The sequence below is a fragment of the Hypanus sabinus genome, chromosome X2 (genome assembly GCF_030144855.1).
Source record: "Hypanus sabinus isolate sHypSab1 chromosome X2, sHypSab1.hap1, whole genome shotgun sequence".
In the NCBI taxonomy this organism is placed as follows: domain Eukaryota; kingdom Metazoa; phylum Chordata; class Chondrichthyes; order Myliobatiformes; family Dasyatidae; genus Hypanus; species Hypanus sabinus.
This window is the reverse complement of record NC_082739.1, coordinates 15,493,507-15,518,898: the sequence shown is the minus strand read 5'-3', so window position 1 is coordinate 15,518,898 and position 25,392 is coordinate 15,493,507. Positions and strand designations below refer to the sequence as shown.

General features: G+C 42.9%; 1 protein-coding gene across 2 annotated transcripts in view; it reads right to left on the bottom strand.

The window, feature by feature from the left end:
- Window positions 1-25,392, bottom strand: part of igsf9bb (immunoglobulin superfamily, member 9Bb) — a 687,093-nt gene that overhangs the window by 496,846 nt on the left and 164,855 nt on the right. For both annotated transcript variants that reach the window (XM_059957059.1, XM_059957060.1), the window contains exon 2: window positions 10,985-11,182. In XM_059957059.1, the coding sequence (XP_059813042.1) occupies window positions 10,985-11,182 (198 nt within the window). The remainder of the gene's footprint in view (window positions 1-10,984; window positions 11,183-25,392) is intronic.

Genomic DNA, 25,392 nt, shown 5'->3' with positions numbered 1-25,392 from the left:
TGAATCGGCTTCTGTGGACTTCTGAATCAGCTACGGCAATGCCTGGCATTGCGAACTTCAGTTCTGAATGCCTTTTGCTTGCTTTATTGTTTACATGATTTGTGTTTTTCTCCCCCCTCCCTTTCCCTGCACATTTGAGTGTTTGCCGGTCTTTTGTTTTTAAATGGGTTCTATTGGGGTGTTTGTTTGTTTTGTGGCTGCCTGTAAGGAGATGAATCTTAATGTTGTATAAAATATACATACATTGATAATAAACGTACTTTGACCTTTGAACTTTACAGACTCCATTTATAATCCAAGGAAACACACTCCATCTGTGTGATGGGGACAGAGCTTAACGAAACCTATTCACAAGATGCAACTTTGCAACAGCATTCTAATATGGATTTAATTTTGTACCATTGAGAAAGAAAAACTAAAATGCGTGCTGGCTTGTACTGACCTGACCAAAAGGTGAAAACAATAGCTAACCTTGCATACCTTACAGAAGTGTAAGAGAGCAACCATTCCACGTGAGAAGTTGAATTCCAATTATTTTGACTTGCTCCTTGGCTAATACGTCTAATATTGGAAGAACACGAATCTCCAGTTGTCACATGCGGATATGGAGGCATTGGGGAGAGCACAGATTTATGAGGATGTTGCCGGGGATGCAATATTCCAGTTAGAAGGAGAAACAAGGGAGTCTGCATTTGCATTCCTTGGAGTGGAAGAAGCTGAAAGGGTCCTGATTGATGTATACAAGGTTATGAGGGGCATAGATCAAGCAGATAGCAAGAGACATTTCTCAAAACAGAAGCATCTACCAGGGAGTATAGGTTTAAAGTGGGAGGAAGAGAATTAGAGGGGATTTGAGGAAACTTTTTCACCCAGAGGATTTTTGGAAACTGGAATGCCTTGCCTGTGTTGGTAGTGAAGACAGGTACTTCCACAGCATTTAAGTACATTTGTACGAGCAGTTAAATTGGCAAGGCTTTGAAACTATGGACAAAATGCTAGTAAATGGGATTCATATAGCTAGACAATTGATGGTTGCCATGAATTCAATGGGCTGAAGGGAATGTTTCTGTGCTGTATAACACCTGAAATTCAGAAGTTCAAGCACATGAAGCTTCATGTGTGCATGAACACACACAATCAGTGGCCACCTCGTTAGGTACACCTGCTCATTAATGCAAATATTGAATCAGCCAACCGTGCGGCAGCAACTCAATGCATAAAAGCATGCCACCGTGGTCAAGAGGTTCAGTTGTTCAGATCAAACATCAGATTAGGGAAGAAATGTCATCAAATGACTTTGACCATCAATGATTGTTGATGCCATGAGGTTTGAGTATCTCAGAAACTTTGGATATCCTGGGATTTTCACACACAGTCTCCAGAGTTTACAGAGAATGACACAAAACAAAAAAAAAAAAAAAAAAAATCCAGTGAGTAAGAAACCTTGTAAATGAGAGGGGCCAGAGAAGAATATCCAGACTGGTTCAAGCTGACAGGAGGGCAACAGTAACTCAAATAACCACACATTACAACAGTGGTGTGCAGAAAAACATCTCCGAATGGACAACACGAACCTTGAAGCAGATGGGCTACAACAGCAGAAGACCACGGACATAAAGTGGCCACTATGTATATTAACAATCAGATTTACTAACAGAAATACAGGGAACCCAATGACATGCTTTGCTCCTGCTTGCAATGTGCTCAATAAAGAAACTGTACCACTTGCTCCATGTTGTAATCCCAAGTTCATTCACAGCACAGCTTATCTATTCATTCGTAGGATGTGGATGTTGCTGGCTAGTCTTATTTGCCCTCGAGTAGCTGGTTGACATACTTCAGAGGCCCGCCAACAGTCAACTTCTTTACTGTGGATCTAGGGTAAGAATGGAGGCCCCTTACCCTGACAGGCATTTGTGAATGAGATAAATTTTTAACAATGTGATTGTTTGACTAATGGTTATTTCCCCCTCCCCCCCCCCCCATATCAGTTTCTTAATTCTCAATTGATTGAATTTAGATTTTCCAGTCACCATGATCGAATTTGAATAAATGCTACCAGGTCACTAGATTATGTCCTGGTCCTCAATGGATTACTCCAAGAGGATCACAACCTTGTCATAAGGACTGGAAGTTCACTTGCCTCAATGACCCAAATAGCTACTGGAGTCAGGGTTTTATGCTTTGCCTCTTGGTAGGGTCAACCATGCCAAACAGGTCAAAGGGTAGAGGCCAGACCAAGAATGGTCCACCGGTGCTCCAGGTTCAGAGGTTAAGCTCCGGGCTAACAATCCTGACTGGTCAAAAAAAAATTGTAATGGAAACAGCAATGAGGAATCCTTCTTTATGGTCAGACAAAGATGTAGGACCTTCGTTGCTGCCCTGAACACCAGTGGTCTTAACAGGCAGTAAGTAACTCAATGGATCAAACTGACATTTTACTTGATTTTCCACTGAATCATTTGTGGCGAAGCACCTCTACTCTATTTTCAGTGCTATGTTGAAGAGATGTCAGATTAAATACACAATATAGAACCTCTATGTTAACGGATGTATTTGTGCCATTTCATTGGCATACCAATATAACAGTTTTTATGTATTTCAAAAAAAAGTGCATCAGAAGTATACTTAAAATGGCTTTATCTACTTGTAGATTGAAAGACAGGGCAGTAATATTCAAATCCAAATGAAAAACTGCAAGACCATCGTTTATTGCCCTGGAGGAGGTGAAGGTGACCACTTTCCTGTTGCCCTACTGTCAGTAATGGTTGTTGGATTTGAAGCTTCAGTAAAGTAGCCAGCACAATCCCTCCCACCATAGACATCCTCTCCTCTTCCCTCGGGCAGAAGATACAAAAGCCTGAAAGCCCTTACCATCAGGCTTAAGGACAGCTTTATAAGATTGTTATAAAATTAAATGGTTCACTAGTACAAAAAGATGAGCAACTGACCTACCTTGTGACCTTGCAACCTTATTGTTTACCTGCACTGCACTTCCTCTGTAGCTGTTACACTCCTGCATTGTTAATACTCTACCTGGTACTACCACAAAGCACTGTGTGATGATTTGATTTGAATGAACAAAATGCAAGACAAGCTTTTCTGTGCCCCAGCACATGTGACAATAATAAACTAATAACCAGTGAGTAGGAACCCAATCTATTAACAAGTCATTTCCAATTTACCTGGCAATGCCTCTGTTTCCATTCTATTCTCTGCTAGATAATGCCACATTATGAATGTATTGAACACAATGGATGCAAAAAAACTGTCAGGCAGCTCAATAACATTCAAATCCAAATGAAAAACTGCAACTTAATTTCTCCCCCTTAAGCTTTGGGGGGGGGGGGGGGGACTCACTCGGGCAAATGTTTGTCAAATGTAAAGATGTTATATGAATAAAATGATAAAGATAGATTATACCTAGCTTCCAAACTTTAGTTGCATTAAAATCTCAATATGAGCTATCAGAATAGGAACCATCACTGTTTACGCAAGTGTTTGATAAACTTTATTGGCCTAAAAGCAACTTAAAAGTAGGTCTTGTATTGAATTTCATAAATCATTACATGTGAGCAACAACAGGGAGAAATACCAAGCTATGCTCTGATAAAGAATTACGTCCAAACCATTAACCTACCCTATATATTTAGATGCTGATTGATCAGTAATTTAAATTTGTGCTATATATTTGGGTGAAATAGCTGATCCTCTCCTACCCAAACACATTGTTTACTTCCTATGCATTGGCCAAAAAGTTCTTTTATTTGTATGGCCGAAAGCCACAGAGTTCAAGGATCTAATTGTTGAATGGTCACTGCAATTGAACAGGCTCAGAAGGTGGTGTCGTCACAACCACGGACTCTGCTGTGGATCGTGGCCACTCTCACAGATGGAGATCTGAACAGGGTCGGCAATTGTGCATGTGCATGCATGTTCCAGGTTGCGGTTAACCCCCTTCCTCTCATTTCATTCTTGTTGAGTTTTCACCAAAGCACAGCAACATTAATGCTTCCTGCTTGTCTTTAACCTTGTTCTAGTGAAGACTACAGTTTAGATTGACGGTGTAAAGGGATGGAATTTATTTAATATTAAATTACTGCTTCTGAGCCACAGTGACAGAGTTAGATTTTAGTTTGACAGTTTTATTTTGTGGCCCTATTGGCCCAGTGTTTATTATTTTCCTTTTGTTCTGCACAGTTATTAATAAAATTCAGTGAACTGTTCATCCACCTTGGTCTCTCTCCCTCCCTCACTCTCCTTGGGTTATAACTGCACATCCTGTCAGCAAGATTCAAGCACCAAAATGGACTCAGCAGAGAGAGAACAGTTGACCATGGTCTTTGATCAAGTAAGAAACTAAGTTACATTCAGTGGAAGGTGGATTCTTTAAATCACTGTCCATCTTCAGCCTCTTCCTCATTACCTAGTGTACAGTCCGCAGAGGAGCCTGTGCAGGTGGGACAATTGAGAGAGAACATCAATGTCAAGGCTCTGGATGGTTAGCCTCTGGGTACCAGCAAGATCCATCTTTCCTCAAAACCCATCCAACTTGTGCCAGAAGACAACCTGAGAGAGCAGCTCTCCTATTTTGTTGATTTATTTGAACTGCTGCTAGTGCTTGGCCTTCCCTGGCTATCTTGACAACCCACAGCATTCAAAATTATCCAGGGGATAACCATATTCTCCAAGATAGATCTGCGCAATGCTTGCAACTTGGTTCCTATTCGAGAGGGGATGAGCAGATGACAGCATTCAATACCTCTACTGGCCACTACGGGTACCGCATGATGCCTTTTGGTCTGGCCAATGCCCCTGCTGTTTTTCAGGGTCTGGTCAATGATGTGCTGGACATGTTGAATCAGTTTTGTTTCATGTTTCTGATGATATTATTATCCATTTCTGCTCGTCAGGAATGTGTCCAACATATCTGGAGGGGACTGAGCTGGCTTCTTGAGAACAACCTTTATACCAAGGCAAGTTTCACAAAGAGCAGGTACCAATCTTCCAGTATTCAAATGGATCAATGTAAAGTTACAGAGAGGCCCAAACCATCTTCGGTCAAACAGGTGAGGCGCGCAAACTTTTATCGCCACTTCAGAGACTTCATTTCCATCATGGCTCCTATAAATGCAGTCACCAAGACAACCTCTGCAGGATTCCTCTGGACTAAGCATCACCAGGTCTAAGGAGATGCTTCACCACTGCCCCAGTGCTGCAATGTCCAGACCCATTCATCAATGTTGATGCATCAGATGTCAGTAATGGAACTGCACTTCCCAGTACTCTTCTGTGCATAATCAGCTGCATCCCTGTGCATTTTTTTTCCTGTCACGACTCCTGCTGAGTGTAACTACGATGTCAGGAACCGAGAGCTTCTGGCTGTCAAGGAGGCCCTGGAAGCATGGCGACACTGATTGGAAGGAGTAGACCACCCCTTTTTGGTCTGGACAGATCACAAGAACCTCTCCTACTTTCAGGATGCTAAGAGACTCAACTCCTGCCAAGTCCGTTGGGCTATTTTCTTCACCCGGTTTAATTTCATACTCACCTACTGTCCCAGCAGCAAGAATACCAAGGGCAATGCTCTCCCCCGGCAGTCTGACAGATCCGAGGACAATTCCAATCCAGAGCCCATCCTTCCTCTCTCACGCATTTTTGCACTGGTGATTTGGAGAATAGAAGGGGAGGTAAGAGCCGCCAAACAGTCAGACCCAGGCCTGGAAGGAAGGCCTCCCAACCAGCTGTTTTTTCCTGCCACTGTGACCCCCCCCCCCCCCCATGCGTTGGAGTGGAGTCACTCTTCCCGTCTGGATGGACATTCAGGAATTCAAAGGACCCTGGAATTATTGAGACAAATTTGGTGGCCATCATTGTCCCAGAACGTCTATGACTTTGTCTCTGCCTGTTCCACATGCCCAGAACAAGACATCACATTAGTATCCTACTCATATGCTCTGGACTGTGCCTCACCATCCCAGGTCCCACTTCTTCGTAGATTCCATCACTGTCTGCCTCCATCAGAGGGGAACACTACCACTCTGGCAGTTGTGGACCGGTTCTCTGAAGATGCCCACTTCAATGCTCTTTAAGCTCCTGTCAGCTCATTAGATTACCACAGTCATGGTTCAGCATGTGATTAGGCTGCACTGTTTTCCTTGGAACATAGTGTCTGATCGAAGAATAGTTAATGTCCACTTTTTAGAATGCTTCTTGTTCTATTTTGGGTGCCACAGCCAGCCTCTCATCAGATTTCAACCCCCAACTGGCCAGACAGAGTGGATCAGGAGCTGGAGACAACCCTACACTGCCTTGTCTCTTCTAAACCCACGGCATGAAGTTCCCAACTGGTTTGGGCAGAGGTGGCCAACAATAACCTCCAATTGTCCTCCACTGGTATCTCCCCTTTGGAATGCCAGAAGGGATTCCAGTCACACTTATCCCTGACCAAGAGACTGATTGGGGAGTTCCTGCTGCCAAATAGTTGCTCCAACAATACAAGCACATATCTAGATGTGCCAGGGCTTCTCTGCTACACTCAGAAACAAAATGCCTGGCAGGCTGATAGGCTCCGGCAACAAGTGAGCCCTCTTTCGCTAGGAGGGAAACTCTGGCTAGTATCTAGAGATCTTCCTTTGAAGGTCAAGAACTGCAAGTTGGCCCCATGTTATGTGGGACTATTCATAGTAGAGAAGCCCCTCAACAGAGCCTCCTGTAGACTGTGCCTACCATCATCGATGAAGATTCACCCAGTATTCCATGTTGTCCAGCTCAAGCCAGTGACTTCCTGCCCCCTTACTCCAATCACAACTCCTCCCCCTCCTACTCACCTGGTCAAAGGGTTCCTGGCCTAATCTGTGTATCACATCCTGGCATCTCACCAGGTGCAAGGTCGCATCCAGTGTCTCATGGATTGGGAAGGGTATCACCCTGTGGAACATTCTTGACAAGTTTCTCTTCCGGGACTTTCCGGTAAGCACAGATCTCTGGCGCCTCAGGAGGGGTCCTCGTTGCAATCATAGACTCTGCTGCAGAGTCCGGGCACCCTCACACCTCAGCAGGAAGGCAATCACGCTTGTGAGAGTGCACATCCCAGCCAATCACTCTTTCATTGTGGTTATATTTAACTCCATTCCTCTTCTGTCAGTCGTGTGGAGTCTTGATCAAAGCACAACAACGTCAATGTTCCCTGCTTGTTCTGGGAAAGAGTACAGTTCAGATTGACACTGTAAAGGAGCAAAATTTATTTAATATTAAGTTACTTCATCTGAGCCGCAGTGTTGGCGTTAGCTTTCAGTTTGAGATTTAGCTTGTGGCCCTGTTGGCCTAGCGTTCATCATATTCCTTTTATAGATGGGTACTTCATGATCAGAATGGACATGGTGGTCTGGGACATGGTACTTCTGGGCAGTATGACTGAGGACCAAGCATGGAACGAGGAACAAAGCATCAATCTCCTCTCACACAAATGGATTGAAATCAATTTGGTGCTTCCAGAATGAAGCAGAATTGAACCACTTTGAATAAAGACCGAACAGAGAATTCTTAAGTCCCAGCTCAGTATTAGTGGATATTTCTTGTATATATTTTTGAGCAAAATTGTTAATGTGAAGGCAAGCATAGTAAATAGCCCTTAAGGCAGTTTTCCAACCAGATTCTTGCTCAGCCAACACAGAGGAATTCAGGAGGAGTTTGTGACTCGTCAGACACAGACAGATGTTATTAACTTGAGGTTGCAGCTCTGACACCCACTTAGCTGGGGTATCATCCCACTGGCTGTCTGACCCACAGACCACCAGTCAGCAGGATAAAATTACTTCCAGTCACATTGAGCTGACTGATCGCTGGGCTGACCAAACCAGTCCTCCAGGGAGGAGTCGTCTCCAGAGCCCCGACAAAGCACAAGGTACAAAATAAAATTTATCATCAAAGTACATACACGTCACCACAAGATTCTTCTCCTGTGGGCATACTTAGCAAATCTACAAAACAAGAACTGTAAACATCAGGAACTGTTAACTGAAAATGCAGATATAAATGTCAATAAATAACAAGCATGAAATGACAATATAAGACTCCTTAAATGAGTGTAGTTATCCCCTTTTGTTCTAGAGCCTGATGGTTGAGGGGTAGTAACTGCTCTTGAACCTGGTGGTGCGAGTCCTGAGGCTCCTGTACCTGCTACCTGATGGCAGCAGTGAGAAAAGAGCTTGGCCTGGGTGGTGAGGATCTTTGATGATGGATGCTGCTTTTCTACAGCAACGTTTCATGTAGATGTACTCAATGGTTGGGAGGGTTTTACCCATGATGTACTGCGTCGAATCCACTACCTTTTGTAAGATTTTCCACTCAAAGGCCGTTCCCGTACCAGGCCGTAAAGCAGCCAGTCAGCACACTTTCCACCACACATCTACAGACGTTTGCCAAGGTTTTCAAACACATGCCAAACCTTCACAGACTCCTGAGGTAGTGGAGGCGCTGTCGTGCTTTCTTTACAATTATGTTTATCTGATGGGTCCAAGACATGTCCTCTGAGATAGTGAGAACCAGGGATTTTAAGTTACTGGCCCTCTCCACCTATGATCCTCCAATGATTACTGGCTCATGGACCTCTAGTTTCCATCTCCTGAAACCTCCAATCAGTCCCTTGGTCTTATTGACATTGAGTGAGAAATTGTTATGACACCAATCAGCAAAATTGAATCAAACTCATATTTTTTAAACTCACAATTAGTTGAAGGTTGGCCCAATGCATTAAGAGAGGCCGAGAGAATTAGTGGGCAAAAAGGAGGAACTGAAGGGGCATGAGTGAGAGCAGCTGAAAAGGACCGATTCAGGAACAGCTTCTTCCCCTCTGCCAAACAATTTCTAAATGGACATTACACTACTACACATGGACATGAACACTACTCTTTCTAATTTCTGTCTGTTTGCATTACTTGTTTTAACTTAATGTACATATGTACTTAATGTAACTCAGTTTTTCTCTATATTTATCTATATTTTTCTCTATATTCATTGTACTGTTGCTGTAAAGTTAACAAATTTCATGACATATGCTGGTGAATATTACACCTGATTCTGAAATTAGGTGAAAAAATGGGGGAGAAAGCGAGGGAGGCAGCGAGAGAGGTCAAAGGAAGGGAAAAAAAAAGGGAAAGGTGAAAGGAAGAAGGGAGAGAATGAAATTCATGGTTTAATTAGTTGGGGTGACATAAAATATACAGCAAGTTCATAACAATCCGCCTGCTAAATTACACAGTACAATTCCTGCTGCCATTGATACTGAGGCACAACGCACACATTCTTGATTCTAAAAGGCAATTCCTGAAAGTAAATCACATGACACCCACAATCCCCCCCCCCAAAATTTTCCTCATTCCAATTACATTCTTAAAAATCTTATTTCAAAACAAAAAGAGGGGACATACACAACCTTAGTCAGCACTGGCCAGGATGAGGTCAAGTGTGAGGAATGTACTGTATATGAAACTCTAAAGGCTGGCAACTTTCAACCCTGCCAATTTATTTCCAAGTGTGTCATCCAATTGAATCTGCTTGCTATGGTTTGTACAGTGGCATGGTGGATATGGGCCTAGTGTCGATGAACAGGACTAAACTACAGGCCAAACTCTAGAAATGCTTGTCCCCTTTCATAAAGGGAAAAAAGCAATAAAAGCAGGAATATCACAATCTCCATCAGCACAGGTGCACCACAGGGCTGTGTGCTTAGCCCTCACTCTACACTTATAACTGTGAGGCTAAGCACAGCTCCAATACCATGTTTAAGTTTCCTGATGACACCACTGTTGTTGGCAGAGTCAAAGGTGGTGACAAATCAGCATATGGAAGGGAGATTGAAAACCTGGCTGTGTGGTGCCACCACAACAGTCTGTCACTCAATGTCAACAAGACCAAGGAGCTGATTATTGAATTCTGAAGGAGGAAACCAGAGGTCCATGAGTCAGTCTTCATCAGAGAATCAGAGGTGAGGAAGGTCAGCAACTTTAAATTCCTTGAAGTTATCATTTCAGAGGATCTGTCTTGGGTCCAGCATTGAAGTGCCATTACTAAGAAAGCACAGCAGCGCCTCTACTTCCTTAGAAGTTTGCAAAGATTCGGCATGTCATCTAAAACTTTGACAAGCTTCTACATGTGTGGAGGAGAGTTCTGACTGGTTACATCATGGCCTGGTATGGAAACACCAATGCCCTTGAATGGAAAAATCCTACAAAATGTAGTGGACACAACCCAGTCCATCACAGGTAAAGCCCTCCTCCCCACCATTGAGCACACACACAGAGAGCACTGTTGCAAGAAAATAGCATCAATCAAGGACCTCCACCACCCAGGACATTCTCTCTTCTTGCTGCCGCCGCCATCAGGAAGGTGGTACAGGAGCCTCAGGACTCACACCACCAGGTTTAGGAACAGGTATCAGGCTCTTGAATCAGAGGGGATAACTTCACTCAATGTCCCTCGACCCAGCATTGAAGAGTCCACTACGTTATGGACTCACTTTCAATGCTTCTTCAACTCATGTTATCGATATTTATTGCTTATTTATTTACTACTATTACCAACTTATTTTTGTATTTGCGCAGTTTGTCTTTTGCATACCTGTTGGGTGCAGTCTTTCATTGATTCTGTTGTTTTTCTTGTATTTACTGAGCATGCCCACAAACAAATCTCCGGGTTGTAAGTGGTGACCTATGTAGTTTGATCATAACTTTACTTTGAACAGTGAAGTGCGCGGTCTAGGGCCAGGGAATACAGAAGTTAAGACGGTTTCAGTTTTTATTTCATTTAAAAGTTTTCTCTTGGTTTTGCTGAACCAGAAGAAATTGGCATCTCTGCAGATATTATTCCTTTGCCAGTCTGCTGATATGCAACAGTATTTGTTACAACACACACACATCGTGTGAAATCATGAATTTAACACCTTCATGAACAAAAAGGAGTCCAATAACTGTAAATGTCCTACCTGCATATTCGGGGTCCACATGAGGAGGATAGAAGCCAAACTTGATGAATATTGGGATGGGAACTCCAAACTTAAACCACTCTACCACATAAGGGGGCTGCTGCCCTGTCACTGGGTGCACAACATCACATCCTAGAATCACGCTGTCACCAGCACGGGCAGTCACAAACTGGGGCTCCTCCCTTGCACTGCGAGCACCTGAAAGAAACATAGTTGTGGGTTAGCTTTTCCAGGATGTACGAGAACCATCTCCTCCACTTGGCTGTTTGACCGTGGCTACATAATCTTGTGGTGCATTGTTTGGAGTACGGAAAACTAAAACTGTTGAAAAGAATGGCATTCCTCCTAAACAGAGTGGAACAGCAATAACGTGGGGCACCAATTCATTTAACCGGACTTTGTGTTTAAAATGGCCCTGCAGCTTTCATAACTTAATGTGGCATTTATGTTATTAGAATGTTCTGAAGCACTCTTTAAATTCATCCATGGGAAACATGGGCACTGCTGACAAGGCCACTGCTGAGAAGTAGTGGTGGGCCCCCATCTCAGTTGACGTGGTACTCCCAACATGCAGTTGGGTAGGAGCTTCGAGGACCTAGTCCCAGTGTAGCAGTCACAATGAATGAGTGGTGGTATTTTTCTGTCAGTGTTGTTTGTGACTTGGGTAGGATAGCATAGCCTTGCACTTCAGGCTCTTGTCAACTGGAACATAACGATGGAAGGTGGGAACTTGAGAGATTATCACAAACATTTTTTGTTTTTTTCTTGCTGACAGAGCAATTTCATTGTGCTTAATTTTAGTGGTGCCACCAAATATTATTGATACTCTGGTTTTGCTATTGTAACATTATATTTCACAAATGTGACATACCATGCGCTAGGTGACCCTTTCATAACATGTGATCACATGGCATTAAAGAATTATTCCTATTGACCAGGGGTTCCCGACCATTTTTATGCCATGGACCCTTACCATTAACTGAAGGGTCCGTGGACCACAGGTTGGGAACCCCTTCAAGACATTGAGTAAAAGACACTTTAGCAAATGTCTCAGCAATTAAATAATCATATAGTCTTGATTCTGTTTTGAATGGGTAGTCATTTTCCATTTCATTCCAGGTGCAGAAAATATAAATGTTAAATTAGGAATTAGAAAACCTCATGAAGCACATTTCTGTTTCATATTTGTGCCTCATGGACAAAGTCCCACCATACAATTAGAAAATCATTAGGAGTGAGATCTCATACCAAACAGTCTCTCAGTAAGCACCATCAAACAGTGTCCAAATGCCTTAAATAACTGGCAGCACAGTCAACAATTACAGTATAATGCACCAATTAACTCAATACATGGAAAGACCCAGCATTAGCAATACAATCTACACTGTAGCATACCCTAACGTTTTGCCAACTCATTGTAAGAAGCCCTTCTGTGCAAGCAAATGGGAAAGGTGAGAAAACTGCACTTGTACTCTTAAATTTCCCAGCTCTGATAAAGGGTATCTGACCCGAAACATCAACTATTCCCCTTCCTGCAGATGCTGCCTGACCCATTTCCAGAGTTTTCTGTTTTCAGTTCAGACTTCCAGCATCTGCAGTTCTTTGATTTGCATACAGTGTGTCTTTTAGGAATCAGGACATCATTTCCCATTGACAGCTGTGGAAATCAGGAACTCTCTCTAATATACTTAAAGCTCAAATCTAATGATCACTGTTTTATCAGTAGCAGCTCTAACATCAGATGGGTGCACAACAGCTGTTTGCCCATTTGCTTAGATAAAATCCTTCAGGAAGAGATGGGTGTCAGGAGAACTGGGAGTTGACAAGTTTGGGATTAAGAACAGTTTACAGGGACCAGTGAGATTTATCTGAGATCTCAATGGGACAAATGGTCTGTTTCTATGTTGTAATAAAACATTATAGATGTCTGGGCATTAATGGAATCAAGAGGTATGGGTATAGTGCAAGAATGTGCTGTTTGATCATGATGGTGATCTTACACCATGAGGTGCTCTTCCACTTCAATGTGTTCTCCTATCGTGAAATGGAGGATCAGATATGATTGTACTGTGTGATGGAACAGGCTTGAAGAACTAGATGGTTCTATTTTCTCTGACCTCAGGTCTGACTACTTTACTGAAAGCCAACACCACTCAGGCTTTGATGCAGTCGAGGAGTAATATCTTCTCTCCAAATCGGTAGCCCTTTCCAAAAAGCCAGCACAGGCAAAGTGGTTGGAAGGTCATCAACCCAAACTTTAACTCTGTTTCTCTTTCAACAGATACTGCCTGACCTGCCGAGCTTTCCCTGCATGTTCCGTTTCCCATGCCCACCTCCCAAAATTTAACATTCATAGCCTTGTGATTTCCAGTTACAATGGCGGAAAGACCTTCTGTGCTGTACCCCTCCCAGGCTAGTGAGAACGTGGGACTGAGTTGCTGCAATTGAAGGTGGAGGCAAGAGACAAAGAGAGTGATCCTTATCTTTGGCCTCAAGACCAGGAGATTCAGACTCCCAATGCATGGTAGTGGTTCCTTTCTCCCACTGCAACAACCCTTCAGGTACACTTTCTGCAAAAGCCAAGGACCATGCAAAAATCAAAAGAAAAAAATCCACCAATGTGGAAATCTAAAGCAAAAATCAAAAACGCAACAAGTCAGACAGCATCTGTTAAAAAAAAAATCAGTTTCAGGTCTGCAACTTTTTCTCAGAATTCATCTGCAAAGGATCACAGACTCCAAACATTGATTGTTATTCTTTTCACAGATGCTGTGCGACTATGCTGAGCTTTTCCAGTATATTCTGCCTCTGTTGCAAAGTACCAATGACTATGGAAATCTGGAATTAAAATAGAAAATGTTGCTGGTTGACAAGTTGTGTTCCTGTCTCAGTTTAAATATGAAACATCAATAAATATATTGACAGGCTGCAGCAGTTACTTGAGAATACAGGCATATTTTGACAAAGTAATGTCTGATGCATTAACTACCCTCTGAGAGTATACTGTTAAATAAACCTTTCACATTAGAAAATGAAGTTAGTCTGAGCTGAACCATGTGCTGCAAAGTAGTACATCCTTTCACTATTAAAAGGCAGCAAAATAAACTTGCCTTGGGCTTGAAACATAGATATTTTGTATTAATGTGGAGGAAAGGGTTAGTAGGTAGTTGCTACTGCAGCTAAGAGACACGGCGTATTCTAATGTAATTAATACATTGTAAATGGCCTGAAAAATGCTTCCGTTTTGTATTACTGGATTCATTAAATGGTCTCTCTATTTGTCATGCAGAATGATTTTGAAAAGAACTCTTACTAATAAATGAAATTGAATGAAGAACATCTACAGGGTTGCACAAGCCGATTTTTATTTTGGTGCTGATTTCTCCGGAGCCGTTCTTGCAGCTGACAACTTTTTAATTTAAATTGAATTTGACTGCCTGCATTTCTCATGAGCTTATGGCCTTTATATTAGTGGGTACAAATTGGTGATTCAAAATGTGCATTATTGCCCAAGTATTCCCCAAGTATCACTGCGACTTACTGGCCCTGCATGTTGATATGTGGCATTGGGATGAGTATCAAAAAGAAAAGTGATGAATATCTAATGTGAATGGCACTTACGAACAGGAAAATACAAAAACTGGTATATGTTATATAGAGAACAGCACCCAATTTGAGCTACCAACTATATCCTATTTGAAACAGGAACAGGATTCTCCTTAAAAACCCATCATTTTATGTTGTTCTTGATCCATAGAACAGCTCCATGAAGAGCACAACCCTCCCCTCCATTGGGAGGTGGTGCCTCAAGAAAGTGGAATCCATCACTTAATACCCTCACCAACTGGGACACGCCCTCTTCTCATGACTGCCATCAACAATGAAGTACAGAAGCCTGAAAATTTACACACAACTTCCCTTATCCCCATCACAATTCTGAACAGAGCATGAACACTGCTTCATTACTCCTTTCTTATTCCACTAGTTAGTTATTTTTGTAATTTATAGTACCTTTATGGTTTTCCACTGCATTGCCTCCACAAATTAATAGATTTCATGACAAGTCAGAAATAATAAATCAGATTCTGAAATTATGTCTTCCCATCTTGGAACTTTTACCCTTTCCAATCTCTTTCCACCAACACTTGAGGCATTCTGACACACTGTCACTACACGATTCCAGTTTCTTTGCCTCACTCTCACCGTGGGCATCCAGTCCTTCTGCAGCTCCGGGATGATTTAAGAATCCGTCAGTTCTCCTTGGAACAGGAACCTTACTCCTCCACTGCCATACTTCACCTGGGTGAATTTGTCCTCACATTGAGGAACTTTTAATTCCACTTTTCCAAGGAAAAGGTGGTCCTGAGAGCCTTCATGTGTTTGTGTTTTGCCAGGCTGTTATTTCAATCTTATTCAGCTTTCCGGCCTCTGATCCTTCTGGTACATGGGTTGTCAGACTGAATTAGAAAGTTTCACTTGTTATGAATGTACCACAGCTCGGAGGGGCCGAAGGGTGCGGGGTAGCCTCCTCCTTTGTGAGAATCACAAGATCACTATTGATTTGGGTCAGGAGACCCAGGAAATGAGAGAGAGACGTGCGGAATGTCTTGACCCCCCCGGCAATATAAAGCTATGGGACACAGCCATAGTCTCTTGGAGACGGACTTGTGTATTACAATCCTGTGCTACGTGGAAGCCCTCAGGCAAAGTGGGCTGGTTGAGGGAGGGATTGCCTCATCCCAACCTGATTGACATCTGCGACCCTGTGAGTCAGGATAAAAGAGGGTCTGTGGGAACAGCCCCTTCAGACGCACCAGAAGAAACGCTAGCGATCCCGTAATAGCGGAAGCCAGTGGGGAGGCCGCGTGCATTCGGTTCCATTTGCCCTGGAACCGGTGCCCTTTACCACGGAAAAATGGCTTTTAGCTAACAACAGGGAAACCAACTCCCAACCACTCTCGAAGGATTGACATCATAAAAGGACTGGGCAAGATTTAACCCGTCTTTCTCTCAAACCAAAACACTGCAGCTTGAACGAACTAACAGTGACTTTTATATTTCCATCAGACTATACATTATCCCCTAGACAACGATAGAGCTATTTCTTATTGATTATTATACCCGCGCTTTTAGATTTAGTATTGACGACGTATATTATCTGTATGTTTGCATTGATCTTATTTTTGTGTATTTTTATCAATAAATACTGTTAAAAATAGTACCATCAGACTTCAACGGACCTCTCTATCTTTGCTGGTAAGTGACCCAGGTTCGTAACACACTACCTTGTGGAAGTTTTGCCCCAATCTCACAGCCAACTCTTCCCTTCCCCATCATAAATCTCTACCAGTGAGACAAACCTAGTATTACTTCTACCACCAGTATCCCAAGGACTACACCTCAAGGCGCTGCTTCCTGCAAGACCTCCCTTCCAACTACCCAGTTTCTTTGATTCTGCTGAATGTTCTGACAACACTACCTTTCACACCCACAATTTCAGTCAGTCCGTCCTTCCCATCAATAGTCATTTGCTCTCCAAAGCTGAGATAACTCACTGTACTTCTGCCCTCACCCTACCTCCTCCCACCCAGAACAAGGGCAGCATCCCCTTGTCATCACCTTCCACACTAAATTGATGCCATTCTGGGCTAGCATAGGGGCACAGCTATTAGAACTGTGACTTCACTGCTCCAGGGATGCTGGTTCAATTCTGGCCTCTGGTGATATGTGTAGGAGTTCCCAACCTAGGGTCCATGGACCCCTCGGTTAATGGCAAGGTTCCATGACAGAAGAAAAGATCGGGGATCATTGGACAGAATCTGTATATTCTATCTATGGTTGAGTTTTCTCGTTTCCTCCCACGTCTTACAACATGCAACGCTAGTAAGTTAATTGCTCCTGGTTTAGCTGAGCAGTAGAATCTGTGGAACCTAATGATAGTCTGCTTCAACACTGATATCTGTGCTTCAAAACAATCCTCAGGCTTTCCCCCCCCCGCCCCCCCCCCCCCCCACTGCAGTTTGGCTCATCAAAAATATTAAATGTTTTAGATTGGAGGTCTGGGAACAGCTGGTTTTGGTTTCTTGAAAAACACATCGATTTCAGGCAGAGATTCCCCCCCCCCCCCCAAGTACCTCCACACAATTAATGCCTTGGATTTCACCAAAAGATACATTTTGTAATACCTTACGAGAATCATTCCATTTAGAGCTGCATTTGTAATACTTTTATTGAATAGTTGATGCATGACATGTAGAACAAAGGAAAAGATAACCTTTAATCATTTTTATGAAGTGTACATTGTATTCTGCATGCAGTGATTAGAATCTAATGCAAGTATGTGTATAAATATTTTATATTTTTTCCATTGTGTAGGAGGATGAAGGATAGAGCTTCCTTCATCAGAAGCTCAATATCTTTAAGGTTCTAATCACGACCACATAAAGATCATTGATGTGACAATCAATACTGTGTTTACAATACTTCAACCAATTGTGATTATAAAAATTGTTCACAGCTGTTCTCCTAGGTTGAATGTGTCCTGTATGATTCAGTGACTGTATTCACTTTAGTATACTTAATCTCACTAGCAGTCCCAAATATTTGCTGGCCCCAATGTAGCAATTGATTTGAGATTGCTAAAAGGAATTGATTAAAAATATACTGATGAAAAACAGAGAGAGAGAGAGAAATAAGGATGGATGAGGATGAAAAGTGAAATCTCGGCAAATATGATGATCACTGTTCTCAGTGCAACAAGACCACTCTTTTTGAAGTTTGAAATTTATTAAACATCTCACACTGGAGATGCTGGAAGAACAAGGCAAGAACTGCCCAAGAATGGCTCCATATGAGAGACAAGACCTGAGCATTTGAAAACCAGCTTCAGACAAAATTGGCATAGCAAACAGCTAATATCTTCTCGTGTTTAGTCACAGAGAAGACAAGAAATGGAAGGGGTTAGTTCATTAGAACTCTCGAACTTTTCCACCACCCAATATCCTGGCTCCCCCTGGTCCTCTCCTCCTTCCCTTTCTCCCATGGTCCACTCTCCTCTCCTATCAGATTCATACATCTCCAGCCTTTCTCACACACCTGGCTTCACCCATCACCTTCTGGCTGTCCTTCTTCCCCTCCCCACACCTTTTGATTCTGGCATCTTCCCCCCTTCCCTTCTACTTCTGGCCTCAGATGGAAATGTCAACTGTTTAATTTTCATGAAAGCTGCCTAACCTGCTAAGTTCCTCCAGCATTTTGGCCATGTTGCATCTAACAACATTACAGATTAGCTTATACTCCAGGACTAGTTGTAAAAAAAAATCCCTGTTGGATTTCTTTGATATTCCAAAATCTATCAAAGTTGTGCTTAATATATTCTACAATTGTCCTCAATGGAGAATTACAAAGATTCACTCTGCTCTGGGTGAAGGAATTCCTTCTCATCTCAGTCTCGAATGACTAACCCACTATCTTGAGAGTGCACACCCAATTTCTAAACAGCCTAGCGAGGAGACTCCTCAACCCTGAATTCCTCCTGCCCAGTCTTATACAACATTCCTATGTTTCAATCATTCTTCCTCTTATTCTTCTAAGCACACAAGAAATTCTTGTGCCTGACGGTTAATGATAGAACTGAAAATCTTAACTCGGTTCCTCTCTGCATAGAAACTCCCTGGTCTATTGGCTATTCCAGCAATTTCTATTTCTAGTGTTTAGGCATGGTCTGTTTAATATTTTTCCTTGTACAACAAACAGGTAGCAATTTATTGAGATATGGTGCGGAATAGGCCCTTCAGGTTTTGAGCCACACCGCCCAGCATTCCCCCCCCCCCCCCAATTTAAACCTAGCTTAATAATAGGACAATTTACAATAACCAAAATCACCTACCAATTGGTACACCTTTGAACTGTGGAGGAAACTGGAGCACCCAGAGGAAACCCACTTGGTCACGGGGAGAATATACAAAGTCTTGACAGACAGCAGTGGGAATTGAACCTGGGACGCTGGTACTGTAAAGCATTGTGCTAAATCACTATGCTACTGTGCTGGAGAGCTGATCTGTGCAAAATACTTCAGCTGCATTCTCAACAGGGCCAATGCACAAGCAGAACATAATGTTCTCTATGCCTGTGCTGAAATCCTCCTTCCAATAAAGGCCAATGCATTCCTAATTATTTAAAAGCCAATTCCAAAATCCAAGCATCCCTGCTGTTAAAAGAGCAGTGCTCATTTATATGATCACATTCACACAATACACTTCAATTTATGAAGTAAAATTATTCAATTAACTGTGATGTAACAAAAGTGTCCTCATTCCATAAGCTGGGATGCAGTCAATTAACAAATCACAGTACAAAAGGCAATGACTACTACACTGCAGCAGCAGTTTGAAGTACAAGTTTGTTTGAAAATGGCAGCTCCCTACCCTCTTATTACAAAGTGATTTGTTTTTCTCTCTGCTTTGCATTTGAAAGGGATTTCATGTCCTCCTGTAGGACGTTGAAATGCAGTAATAAATAGCCCTGTGTAATCAATCTCCAGCTGCTTTCCTTCCCACACACAAACTTTCTCGATCTCTGCTACAGAGTTAAGAGGCACATTCAGACTGAGAAAACACCATTGTAAACTTGTTCAATGACCTCACATACCAGGCAAAGATTACAGTGCCATTGCTTGTTTGCTTGTTGTTATTTCTGATTGAGACCTTTCAATGAATTCCCTCTCTAAACAGTTCTTTCTATTCCAATGTAGAGTAATAGATTATTTTTTTTAAAAAAGGAGCAAGTGGCATTTCAGCTGTCTAAGATGGGAGTCTGAAATTGAAAAGGTGTTTTATGCAGGACCGAATCCCATTTCATTTATTGCTTTGTAAATGGATATCTGCAGTAAAAGGTCAATACCACCCAAATTGACCAGCACTACAATGAAATATGTAGTGTATAAAACTAAACGTCAAATTTTCACCTTTCGAGACCCACAGAATGGACAAGCTGGAATTTTGCAGCAAAATGTCCACATTTCTTACTGAAAGTGGCAGTAATTTCTGAATTTCTAAAGACATTGGCTATGCACATGCAGAAACCATAGTCATCACCACTTCGGTTTGCCCAACCATGCTCCTATGCTAGGTTGCTCATGGAATTAAGCATGGAAACAAGTTTTGGAGAATCCAATAAAAGATTGCACACTTAGTATGCCCATCAATTTTGATGAAAACCAGAAGTTCCAAGGTGCCCATCTAAGCTGGCATCATTTGCCAGTGTTTCGGTCTAACCCTTTCATATTGATGTACCTAAAAACAAGAGAATTTTAAAGCATTGAGGGCGCGGAAGAATCAGTCCTGCCGAAAGGCTTCGGCCTGAAACGTCAACTTTACTTTTTCTCCATAGATGCAGCCTGACCTGCTGAGTTCCTCCAGCATTTTGTGTGTGTCGCTCGGATTTCCAGCATCTGCAGATTTTCTTGTTTGTAAATTGATGTACCCATCTAGTGGAATCTTAACTCTGTTTTGTACCTGTCTCAGCTACTTGTTCTGGCAGCTCATTGTACAGTACGTGTGAAGAAGTTACCCCTCGGGTCTCTTCAAGAGCCACACTAGTCCATAGAAAAGCACTAATACAAGCAGCAGTTTTCCGTACAGCTTCCCGAGTTTGTTCCACCAATGAGAACATGGCTGGTCTGATCTCAGCTACGGCTCCACCATCTTCACAACCCTCGACTCAACTTTGAAAAATCCGTCCACCTCAACAGCTTTGTGAGGTAGAGAATTCCCAAGATCCACAGTCCTGAGGGAAGAAATTTCTTACCACCTCTATATTAGTGCTACCAGTTATACTACAACTGCCCTATGTTTTAGACTCCCAAGAAAGGGAAATATTTTTGTGGCATATCCCCTCCAAATCTTACAGGTTTCAAGATCATCTCTCAAACCTCTAATCACCAATCAGTACAGAACCAGCTGCTGCTGCCTCAAGAAAGCAGCATCCATCATCTTCGATCCCTGCCACCCAGGCCATGCTCTCTTCTCACTGCGGCCATCAGGAAAGAGGTATAGGAGCCTCAGGTCCAACACCAGCACCCACACCACCAGGCTCAGGAACAGTTATTACCCTTCAACCATCAGGCTCCTGAATCAGCACAGATAGCTTCACTCTCACTGAACTGATTCCACAACTCATGGACTCACTTTCAGGGACACTACAACTCATGATCTCAGTATTATTTATGTTTTTATTTGCACAGCTAGTCTCCTTTTGCACAGCAAGTCTGCCCGGGCTGCCACCTTCCGGGGGTCACTGAAATCCGCGTTGGACAGCAGCAGGCGTATGTCCTTGGGCAGCTGCTCCAGGAATGCCTGCTCAAGCATGAGGCAGGGTGTGTGTCCGTCGGCTAGAGACAACATCTCATTCATTAAAGCCGATGGAGGTCTGTCGCCCAAGCCATCCAGGTGCAGTAAGCAGGCAGCCCGCTCGCGCCGTGAGAGTCCGAAAGTCCTGAGGAGCAGGGCTTTGAATTCCGTGTACTTGCCGTCTGCCGGGGGCGACTGTACGAACTCCGCGACCTGGGCCGCTGTGTCCTGGTCAAGGGAGCTCACCACGTAGTAGTAGCGGGTGTCTTCTGAGGTGATCTGGCGAACGTGGAATTGGCCTTCGGCTTGCTGGAACCATATGTTCGGTCGCTGTGTCCAGAAACCCGGCAGTTTCAACAAAACCACGTGAACAGAGGCGGCGTCGGTCATTTCTGGTCCAAAAATCGTTTGGACCGTCGGGGTCACCAATTGTAGTGGTGTGCTACACGCAGCGCTAAAATTACGACACGGAGTCGGTAACTGCAGTCGAAGGAAAAAACTTTATTCGAAATCCTCAGCCTCACTTTTAAGCCTCCCTCAACCTGCCCCCCGTGGCGCAGAGGCTCCAAAGCTCTGTGCTCGCAAACCCCCGTAGGCTATCTAATTGTGAGCCGGTTCGAATGTGCCAGGAAATGGGCCACCACACCAAGTCCATCAGAATTTTGAACTTTACAAGAACTAAAACTAGCTTTCTTCCCATTTTAAATATAGAAGAATCAAAAATATCATTATGTTGTTGTTGCTGTGGCCTAATGGCTTTGGTCCTGGACTAGATGATTAGGGGCTCATAGAATATCAGAACAGGTTAGTGAACTAAATTCATGAGATAATACGTCAACTAGAATTTTAAAAAGTTGGTTCAGCTAGTTCACAAAAAATCTGGAGGAAGTAAAAGATACTGCCTCAGATCAGAGCTCTGTGTGCTGTGGGAAACCCTTAATTCATAGGAGGCTTTAATGAACATCAGTTTGCCATGCAGTGTTCACATTCCAAGAGTTAACAACAAAGCAAGGAATCAGTTCTATTGTAATGTGGGCCATTTTCACCTTGTAGGATGGTACAAATTTTTGCAAAACGTTTTTAGTATAATCTGCTACACATGGATAAAGTCATTCCACTTGTGCTAAATAATATCAGACTTTAAAAGTCAGTGTGGGGGGGGGGGGTGCGTGAGGGAAGGCTGTCTGGAGTTTCTGCTGAGTGTGAAATCACTGAAGAGCAATTACTTGGGTGAATAACATCAGATTTGAAAGGCGAGTGGGAACTGTTGGGACATTCTGCAGAGCTAGAGGTCATTTATGTAATTACACATTTGGCAAGGATCAATACAAAGTAGTCAGGTTTAAGCAGAGTGGCCATAGTGGGAGTGAGACAGAGTTAGAGTGGGAAACTGAGGCTTTAGTGAGGAGAGGCAGGTTACTGCCACCTTTCTCTTTTAAGTGCCTAGCTAGAGCAGCAAAGATTGATATCAGGGGACTGGTGCGCTTCCCTTGCAGGTGGAAGATTTAGGAGACTTCGCGATCGCTACAACTGTGAGAAGGGCACTGACAGCTTGTGTTGAGGAACTGGAGCATTCTGAAGGGGGAGGGTGAGCAGCCAGAAGTCTTGGGACATATTGGCACCGACAACATAGATAGGAAAAAGGATGGGTAAAAGATGGAGAATTATAAAGGAAGCCAGTTTGGAGCTCAAGATTAGACTTAGGAGAGCAAGGAGTCATGAGAAGGCTTTAGCAAGTAGGATTAAGGAAAACCACGAGGCATTCCATATGCCTGTGTAGAATAGGACGATGACTAGTGTGAGGGTTGGACTGCTCAGGGATAAAAGTGGAAACATGTACCTGGAATTAGAGGAGGTAGGGGATGTCCTCAAAGAATACTTTGCTTCAGTATTCGACAGTGAGAAGGACCTTGACGAATGTCAGGACAGCAAAAAACAGGCCAAAATTCTCAACCATGTTGACGTGAAAAAAGGGGATATTCTGGAATTTTTGGGAAGCACTAGGATATCCAAATCCAGAGCCTAGGTTACTGCAGGAAGCCAGGGAAGAGAATGCTGCACCTTTGGTGATGATCTTTGCATTTTCATTGGCTACACGACTGGTACTTGAAGGTATTCAACATGCTTCCCAATGACAGGCACATTCAGAAAGTTAGGAATCATGTGATCCATGGAAACCTGACTGCATGAATTTAGATTTGGCTTGCCCACAGAGGTGGAGGACAGTAGTAGATAAGCGTACTCTACCTGGAGGTTGGTGACCAATGGTTTTCTGGAAAGATCTGTTCTGCGACCCCGGTTCTTTGTGATTTATATAAATGAACTATATGAGGAAGTGAAAAGGTGGGTGAGTAAATTTGAAGTTTAGTGGTATTGTGGATAAGTAGAAGGTAGTCATAGGTTACAATGGGACATTGATAGGATGCAGAGTAGGTCTGAGAATCTGGAAAAGTGTGAAGTGATCCACTTTGCAAGGTCAAACTTAAAAGCAGAGTACGGGTTAATTGCAGTATTCTTAGCACAGTGGAGGACCAGAGGACACCTCATGGACATGCAATCAATGTATACAAGTCATCTTAAGTATTATATTTATTGTGTTTTTCAAAATTATTGTATTCTTTATCTTGTGTATTTTGTGCTGTATTAGATCCAGTGTAACAATTAGGTGCAAGGAGAACAAGATATGTATTGTAAATGACATTAAAAAATCTTGAATCTTAAAGGGCTGGCACAACATCATGGGCCAAAGGGCTTGTACTGTACTGTTCTATGTTTTTTTTAAAAAAAAGGTCAGATTCTAGAAGAATATGACTGGCATAAATTTATTAATGCTTCAACAAACAATGGCTGCATGTTAGGGGTAAGCAGCAAACAAACAGTATTTATTGGTCATATTAAATGTATTGAACATAGAAATCTACAGCCCATTACAGGCCCCTCTGCCCACAAACTTGTGTCAATCATGCAACCTACTCTACTGCACAGCCCTCTATTTTTCTAAGCTCCATGTACCTATCCAAGAGTCTCTTAAAAGACCCTATTGAATCCACCTCTACCACTGTCGTGGGTGTGCACCCACCACTGTGGAAAAACTTACCTCTGACACCCCCCCTTGTACCTCCTTCCAAGCACCTTAAAACTATGCCCCTCGTGTTAGTCATTTCAGCCCTAGGGTAAAACTTTTGGCTATCCACATGATCAATGCCTATCATCTTATACACCTCTATCAAGCTATCTCTCACCCTCTGTCACTCCAAGGAGAAAAGGCCAATTTCACTCAATCTATTCTCATAAGGCAAACTCTCCAATCCAGGCAACATCATTGTAAATCTTCTCTGCACTCTCTATAGTATTCACATCCTTCCTGTAGTGAGGTGACTGGAACTGAACAGTACTCCAAATGGGGAGTAACTAGGGTCTTATACAGTCAGCTCTCCTTATCCACAAGGGATAGGATGCCAAAATTCGCGGATGCTCAAGTCCCTTATTTAGCCTGTCATAATGTGGTGGACCTTAAGACCCAGCGGAACCCCCAGACCTTATTTAACCTGTCTCAGTGCGATGGACATTAGGACCCGGTGGCAGAGATCTGAATCTGCAGTGTTTCTGTTCAGGAAAATCATCACAATTGCAAAAAAAGTGGAAATAATAAAGCGATCGGAAAGAGGTGAAACGCCATCGGTCATTGGAAAAGCGTTAGGCTATGTCGGTCAATGATCGGAACAATTTTGAAGGATAAAGTGAGAAAGGCTCTGCCCCGATGAAAGCTACAATTATTACTAAGCAACGCAGTGGTTTAATTACCGGGTTTTGGGTTTTTGATCCTCCACATCAACCAGGCACGGTGGAGAGCGCACTCGGTCTGTCACTGGATCGAACTCGGGAACTTCCATTCCCGAACCCAGCGCTGAAACATACGTTCTTAAGTGTTTTATATGCATAGAAAGGTAAAATATATACTAAGACAAACGTTTGACTAACTGACGCTGAATAATACGGGATGTACCTGTTCCAACTTACTTAGTAAGAGAACTTCCGATTTTTTTGGATTCCGATCCA